Raw genomic sequence first — 8,915 nt, forward strand, 5'->3', positions numbered from 1 at the left:
CTATATTTTTTCATTAGTATCAAGGGGTCTTTTATATGCATCATCCCACAGACAGGACATACCACGACCTTTGATATATCAGTCGTGATACACTGTCTAGAACAAGAAATAGCCCAATGGGCTCACTGACAGGGATCGATCCCAGACCGACTGCACATCAAGTGAGCGCTATACCACTGGGCTACATCTAGCCTTGAACATGAATTAATATTAAATAAATCAATGCAGATGCAGGAATATATGAAGTAATGTCTAGTGTGGTTAGTGAAGTTTAAGTTGTGTGTGTGTGTGTGTGTGTGAGTGTGTGTGTCAAACCATGCTCCCCCTGAAAATATATTGAAAAAAACTAAAATCTGCTTGAGTGGGGAGTGGAGGGGTGGGGTGGTTAATTGTAGATAGGTGGGTAGGGGTTTCATTCCTGAGGCAATGGAGAATTTTTCATTCCAGTAACGGCTCCTACCCAAAGTGCACCACTATAGGCTCAATGGGTGGGTGTAAGGCCACATACACTGAGTTTCACCCACTTCAAGGGTGCGATAATGAGTGTGTCTCCCAAGTGTATGACTCAAAATACTGAGATAGCTCAACTGACAGCTAGCATGGAGCATGGCCTGTCAATGAACTATAACTATAGGATATTAAACTCACTACCATTTCGTATTATGTTTATGTTCTGAGTGAAATACAAGCTTTAGAGAAAGACAATGAACATTATTTCACGAGGGACATAAACATGATACGAAATGGTAGTGAGTTTAATATCCTATTTATTATTCACTCAACTCATTTGGCTGACGTTCCTATAATGTTGTAGTGTGCCAATCGATGATGTCACGAAGAGTTACGTCCCACTTGGCGTTCTAGTGGGACGCAACACTTTGATATGTACCAAGATATTTTGAACCATATTGGTAATAATAAGTATTATTACATACCTATTAAATTTTACTATAGTGATAAAGACATTTTGAAATCATGATATAAATTTATTTTGTATCACACATGTGCGATCTGGACTGGAACTTGTAACTGAAGACTGTGGTCTAAAAACCAAGACAGCTAATGAAGACTGTGGTCTAAAAACCAAGACAGCTAATGATGGCTGTGGTCTAAAAACCAAGACAGCTAATGATGGCTGTGGTCTAAAAACCAAGACAGCTAATGATGGCTGTGGTCTAAAAACCAAGACAGCTAATGAAGACTGTGGTCTCAAAACCAAGACAGCTAATGAAGACTGTGGTCTAAAAACCGAGACAGCTAATGATGGCTGTGGTCTAAAAACCAAGACAGCTAATGAAGGCTGTGGTCTCAAAACCGAGACAGCTAATGAAGGCTGTGGCCTAAAAACCGAGACAGCTAATGATGGCTGTGGTCTAAAAACCAAGACAGCTAATGAAGGCTGTGGCCTAAAAACCGAGACAGCTAATGATGGCTGTGGTCTAAAAACCAAGACAGCTAATGATGGCTGTGGTCTCAAAACCGAGACAGCTAATGAAGGCTGTGGTCTAAAAACCAATTGCTAATGAAGGCTGTGGCCTAAAAACTGAGACAGTTGCCGCCACACAGGTTATTCCTACAACACAGTAGCAAGAGATCTTTTACATGCACTTTCCTACAGTTTAAATGTTAAAGTTTGTTTTAACACCACCCCTAGAGCACATTGATTTATTAATCATCGGCTACTGGATGTCAAACATTTGGTAATTTTAACACACTTGTAATCTTTGATAGGAAAGCCACTGCTCGATTACATTATTAGCAAAGGATCTTTTATATCCATCTTCCCATAGACAGGACATCAAATACCACAACATTTGATATACTAGTTGTGATGCATTTGTTGGAACGAGACATAGCCTAATGGGCCCACCGACAGGGATCGATCCCAGACCGGCCACGTATCAGACGAGTGATTTACCACTGGGCTATGTCCTGCCATGTGGCTCCCCACATTAGTTAATTCATTCATAAATTTTCCAGTTGTATAGACTAAGAAACATGGTCTTCGACATAGGTGGTTCGTGACTGAAATCAAGTTACGTTTACAATAAAAACAAATTAAAAACATTTACTCTTGTCAAGCTCTTCATCATATTCCACATCATTCCTTTCATCTGATGGAACTTTTTGCAAACGAGGTTGTGATGTTTTCCCATCAGCCCCACTATAAGCAGCATGGGTACACATGTCTGTAAATGAAGAAAACATGAAAAAATACAACACTACATTAAACAGATTTAGATAGAACGATTATCAGTTGACAAATCGACCAATGTAGATTTTATGGTGTAAATGTCACTTTTGTTTGGAAGACAATGGGCATTTATAGTAAGTAGGGATCTGGTAATAATAAACAATTAAAAAATAATCAACTGAACTATATTATACGACTGGTTACCTGGATACACCTTAACGAGGGAATGCCGAGTAAACTTGGTCTGGGTTGGGTCAGCACAGTTGTGCAAGCGACAGCAGTAGTGTCCCGTCTGAGATGCACTGAAAAAAAGAAAAGAAAAATATAAAGCATCACATCAATTGACACAAGAAACAAGAACTAAAAGTTTGTTTTGTTTAACAACACCACTAGAGCACAATGTTTTAATAATCATCAGTTATTGGATGTCAAACATTTGGCTATTTTTACATACGGTAAGTCTTAGAGAGGAAACCTGCTACATTTTCCCCATTAGTAGCAAGGGATCTTTTATATGCACCATCCCACAGACAGGATAACACATACCACAGCCTTTGGTCCACACCACAGACAGGATAGCACATACCAGTCTTTGACATACCAGTCGTGGTGCACTGGCTGGAATGAGAAATAGCCCAATGGGCCAACTGACGGGGATTGATCCCAGCCAACTGCGCATCAAGCAAACACTTTTTACCATTTTTACCATAAGTCTGAAGATGACAGTAAATCAGTGCATAAATTTGTTTATAAAAAGTTAGAAATAAATACGATTTCACAACACTTTTTATTCAGTACCGCGTTGCTATTCACTACACAAGTTTGAGAGATCGCTACATAATTTAAAAAAATAACTATACAGTAGTTGCTAATCAATTTTCAATCGACTAGATTGCTAATCACGATTTTGAAAACAAATTGTTCCCTGTAATAAATGTTTAACGAAGGATTACCTTTATCAAAACTGTGGTAAGCAGCCGCATAAACTCTCTTAACAAGAATTCTTTGGGATTAAAAGTCTCGGCTACTATAAACCTTTTAGGGGCACTATGATAAACACCCATAAGTGCAACTATAAACCAAGTTTCACTGACCTATGTTAGAAACTCATCTAAACATGAAACATTAACGTTAAACCTTAATGCAAAAGTTGACGCTGTCGCCACTGTTAAAGTTTGTATTTTTTAATGACACCACTACAGCACACTCATTATTAATCATCGGCTATTGATGTGAAACATCTGGTAATGTTTTACATATAATCTTGGAGAGTAAACCGTGTACATTTTTCCATTACTAGCAGGACATCTTCTATATGCACCATCCCACAAACAGGATAGGATATACCAGTACCAGTCGTGGTGCATTGGCTTGGACAAGAAATAAACCAATGGCCCACCTTTTGGGATCGATCCTGGATCGTCTGCGCATCAAGCGAGCACTTTTCTACTAGGCTACATCCGGCCCCCATGCAGTCACCACTGTTTCTGCTGCTACCACTATCATCGGAAATGTAATACCTAAATCTCGCCTTTTAACTTCATAAAGATCATACAAAGATGTCCTCTTAATGCGAGACATCCGTTTATGATTTCAGCTGAATGTTTGGAAACACCAAAATTACAGGCATCAAGCTGACCAATATATTCTGCAATGGACTCTCGTAATAATTACAGCTGCATCATCTTGGTTATACCATCGCTTACCGAACATTTGGTATGTTCAGTGTGTTTTCTATAGCACCAGTGAATCATCTTGGTTATACCATCGCTTACCGAATATTTGGTACGTTCAGTGTTTTCTATAGCGCCAGTGAATCATCTTAGTTATACCATCGCTTACCGAATATTTGGTATGTTCAGTGTTTTCTATAGCCCCAGTGAATCATCTTGGTTATACCATCACTTACCGAATATTTGGTATGTACAGTGTTTTCTATAGCGCCAGTGAATCATCTTAGTTATACCATCGCTTACCGAATATTTGGTATGTTCAGTGTTTTCTATAGCCCCAGTGAATCATCTTGGTTATACCATCACTTACCGAATATTTGGTATGTTCAGTGTTTTCTATAGCGCCAGTGAATCATCTTAGTTATACCATCGCTTACCGAATATTTGGTATGTACAGTGTTTTCTATAGCGCCAGTGAATCATCTTAGTTATACCATCGCTTACCGAACATTTGGTATGTTCAGTGTTTTCTATAGCCCCAGTGAATCATCTTGGTTATAACATCACTTACCGAATATTTGGTATGTTCAGTGTGTTTTCTATAGCACCAGTGAATCATCTTGGTTATACCATCACTTACCGAATATTTGGTATGTTCAGTGTGTTTTCTATAGCACCAGTGAATCATCTTGGTTATACCATCACTTACCGAATATTTGGTATGTTCAGTGTTTTCTATAGCGCCAGTGAATCATCTTAGTTATACCATCGCTTACCGAACATTTGGTATGTACTGTGTGTTTTCTATAGCGCCAGTGAATCATCTTGGTTATAACATCGCTTACTGAATATTTGGTATGTACAGTGTGTTTTATTGCGCCAGTGAATCATCTTGGTTATACCATCGTTTACCGAACATTTGGTATGTACAGTGTGTTTTCTATAGCGCCAGTGAATCATCTTAGTTATACCATCGTTTACCGAACATTTGGTATGTACAGTGTGTTTTCTATAGCGCCAGTGAATCATCTTGGTTATAACATCGCTTACTGAATATTTGGTATGTACAGTGTGTTTTCTATAGTGCCAGTGAATCATCTTGGTTATACCATCGCTTACCGAATATTTGGTATGTACAGTGTGTTTTCTATAGCGCCAGTGAATCATCTTGGTTATACCATCGCTTACCGAATATTTGGTATGTACAGTGTGTTTTCTATAGCGCCAGTGAATCATCTTGGTTATAACATCACTTACCGAATATTTGGTATGTACAGTGTGTTTTCTATAGCGCCAGTGAATCATCTTGGTTATAACATCACTTACCGAATATTTGGTATGTACAGTGTGTTTTCTATAGCGCCAGTGAATCATCTTGGTTATACCATCGCTTACCGAATATTTGGTATGTACAGTGTGTTTTCTATAGCGCCAGTGAATCATCTTGGTTATACCATCGCTTACCGAATATTTGGTATGTACAGTGTGTTTTCTATAGCGCCAGTGAATCATCTTGGTTATACCATCGCTTACCGAATATTTGGTATGTACAGTGTGTTTTCTATAGCGCCAGTGAATCATCTTGGTTATACCATCGCTTACCGAATATTTGGTATGTTCAGTGTTTTCTATAGCGCCAGTGAATCATCTTGGTTATACCATAGCTTACCGAATATTTGGTATGTTCAGTGTGTTTTCTATAGCCCCAGTGAGCTCAGAGTTTTCAAAGAACCACTGGAACCGTGGGTATGGGAAGCCAGTTGCCTCGACAATCAGACGCAACGGGTCTCCTTCGAATAGTTTCACCTCTAACTCCGGCTCCGAGGTAATTTGTATAGGCTCTGGAATACAATATAATACAATACAAAATGCTTTATTTCCATGCTTAAATATGGTGTATACAGTATACATATAATTACAAATATAAACAGTCTGGTGACCCAGCAATAGTAAATCTATCGACAAAAGTAATGTTTGACTAAATACATGTAGTAAATAATTTAAGGTTATAAGTGCTACTGTAACAGTGACTTGCCACAAAGGGTTTTAGTCAATAAACTAGTTCTTGCTGTATCCATATCCATGTCAATGTTATCAGATGGGCAGCAAGGCAGTTGATAATATAGTAGCATTTTTCATAGTTGTTTATTGATTGAAATGTATGCAACTCATCTTTGAGTTTGTAAACATATTTTTATCTTGGCATTTCAAGTTTAGGACAATTAATGAGAAACTGTGCTTAATCTTCAACTGTGATGCTGCATAGTTTGCATATCAGCAAGGAATCTTTTATATGCAACTTCCCACAGACAGGACAGCACATACCATGTCCCTTTGTTGTCAGTCGTGGTACACTGATTGGGACGGGCAGAAAAAACAATCAGAGAATGGGTCCACTGAGGCGAGCGCTCTACCAACTGAGCTAGATCCTGCCCACATTGAGTCATGTGCCACAGTGTCATCACGACATTCAGTCATTAAAAACACTAGATCCTGCCCACATTGAGTCATGTGCCACAGTGTCATCACGACATTCAGTCATTAAAAACACTAGATCCTGCCCACATTGAGTCATGTGCCAGTGTCATCACGACATTCAGTCATTAAAAACACTAGATCCTGCCCACATTGAGTCATGTGCCACAGTGTCATCATGACATGTAATTTAGTCATTAAAAACACTCAGAAACATTTCAACAATAGCAGCAAATTGAGGGCAGTCTCTTTTCGAGAATTAAAAACACACAGTACACTGGACAAACCATAATTCTTGAAGTCCACTAAAATGGCCTCAAGCCGCAGCGTATCGAGATATCGGACGAGTTCCTGGACGACCATCCCACGCGCCCCCAGCTCCAGAATGAGCTGCTCCGTCGGACTTCCACTGCTATAAATCTGCATGGCCATCTTCTCGATCTCGAAAGACCTGAAATTCAGCATGTCCAATCAAAGGAAAGGAATATTGGCATCATTACTCACCTCAGTGCTTTTTCAACTACGTGGGCCTCCAAGAATTAAAAATTTGCGTAAACCATATATGGGCTATGCAAAAAACGAATTTAGATAACCTATTTAGTTTTTACGTAACCCACCATGCACATGTAAACGATGTCATAAATTTAATGCGTGAACAAAAAACATGGGTTACGCAAAACTATACTTACACGAGAGATGCAAGAACGAAACTATCGGTTTTGCAATTTTCAGAGCCCTGCTACGGATATTTTGTGTTAAATATAATAGTAAGGTTATTTCAATCATTCAATCAGTGGGTCTGTTGGGTTATTTCCCATTCCAACCAGTGCTCCACAACTGGTGTTCAAAACAAAGGCTGTGGTAAGTAATATCCTGCATGTCAGTGGTGTTACATCTCACAGACCACAGACTCGGCTATTGATGACAAGACTGCTTTTATTGTTCCTCCTTACAGTGGAGAGCACCATACTGGTTGTTAGGGTTACACATTAGCAATATGTAACAAGTGGGATGGCACATATAAAAGATCCCTTGCTGCTAATTGAAAAGCGTAGCCCATGGAGTGGCGGCACTAGGTTTGCTCTCTAATAATCTCTCTGGTCCTAACTATATGACAGACACCACATATAGAAACTGTAATTAAAACTAGTTGAGTGTGTCGTTAAATAAAACATTTCTTTCTTTCTTTTTATTTCGACCATTCGTAGATAGAGAAGAAACCCATTGCCTTAAGACAGATTTCTCCTACAAAACAGAAAAAAGTTACTTTTTGACATATGCACGTTTCTCGACAACACAACACATACCTTTAATGTATCAGTTGTAAGGCACTGGTTGGAATGGGAAAAAACCCTGAAGGTAATCGATATTACCCATCCCAGCGAAGACAAATACTCTACCACCAAGTTAAATTCCCCTCTTTCAATGTATCATGTTTTGAATTACCATAGTTTGACACCCAATAGCCGATGTATTTTTTGTGCTGGGGTGTCGTTAAACATTCATTCATTCATTCTCTCTGAATGTAGAAGAAATCCATCGAACTCATAAAATTCATTTCTCCCATATCTGTCTATGTGCTGTCAAGTATTTCAAATATTTCTATTTCCTTAAAGGGACAGACTCTAGTTTTTAAAACACTAAGGCATATTTTTCATGTGGACCCTAGTTTCAACCCGTAAAAATGGACACTAAGTTTGGTTAATTTACAAACCTGTAACAAATTTGGATACAACCGAGTGAAACAAGAGTCTGTGATGTTGAAATAACCTTAAAAAGAGACTAAAACACGACGCATGTGCGTTTTTTAAAATATGAAAAATACATTTTGTGGTACCTATTAGAAACACCAAGATGACCAGAAACACTTTGAATGTACGGAAATGGATAATTTATCCAATAAAATATAAGTAATGTTTGATTTTTGTGATCATAAATGGCTCTATAATAGTGAAAAATATGCCTTAGTTTTGGAAAACCAATTTCAATAGTATTAAGAAAGTTTTAAAAATCTAAAACAACCACTGATCAAATAAATACACATAGTAAAACTGGGAGGTGGGTTACAAATGTTTTTTTCTTCTAAAGAAACAAATAAATGTATGCAAGTGCAGTGAAATTAAACGCTCTTGAATTTTGTGGCTACAAATTGTAAACCAAATAATGTCTCTGAAGTGATCAGTTTCAAATAATGCATGTCATGTATGTAGAAACATTAATTTCATTTCAACTTATTTTCATGCTTATATCCAATTAAGGTTCAAGCATGCTGTTCTGGGCACACACCTCAGCTATCTGGACTGTCTGTCTGTCCAGGACAGTGGGTTAGTTATTAGTTGTTAGTGGTTAGTGAGAAAGAAGAGGGTGTAGTGGCCTTACACCTACCCATTTAGTCGTTAAAACTCGCTCTGGGTTGGAGCCGGTACCGGGCTGTGAACCCTGTACCTACCAGCATATAGTCCAATGGCTTAACCACTGCACCACCGAGGCCAGTAGAAACATTAACACACTTTAAGCTACATATATTTAAAAGCAAAGGGAAGCTCAAGTGAATTGTTATTAAGGTACATGTA

At 38.4% G+C, this 8,915-nt stretch overlaps 1 protein-coding gene across 2 annotated transcripts in view; it reads right to left on the reverse strand.

Moving 5' to 3' along the window:
- The window catches only part of LOC121379904 (mucosa-associated lymphoid tissue lymphoma translocation protein 1 homolog), a 37,306-nt gene that overhangs the window by 26,342 nt on the left and 2,049 nt on the right, over positions 1-8,915 (reverse strand). For both annotated transcript variants that reach the window (XR_005958860.1, XM_041508579.1), the window contains exons 3-6: positions 6,630-6,793; positions 5,537-5,708; positions 2,399-2,496; positions 2,073-2,189 (exon numbers count right to left, since the gene is read on the reverse strand). Coding sequence is in view for 1 of the 2 variants with exons in the window: in XM_041508579.1 (XP_041364513.1) it covers positions 2,073-2,189; positions 2,399-2,496; positions 5,537-5,708; positions 6,630-6,793 (551 nt within the window). In the remaining variant the exon portion in view is untranslated. The remainder of the gene's footprint in view (positions 1-2,072; positions 2,190-2,398; positions 2,497-5,536; positions 5,709-6,629; positions 6,794-8,915) is intronic.

The sequence above is a fragment of the Gigantopelta aegis genome, chromosome 2 (genome assembly GCF_016097555.1).
Source record: "Gigantopelta aegis isolate Gae_Host chromosome 2, Gae_host_genome, whole genome shotgun sequence".
In the NCBI taxonomy this organism is placed as follows: Eukaryota; Metazoa; Mollusca; class Gastropoda; order Neomphalida; family Peltospiridae; genus Gigantopelta; species Gigantopelta aegis.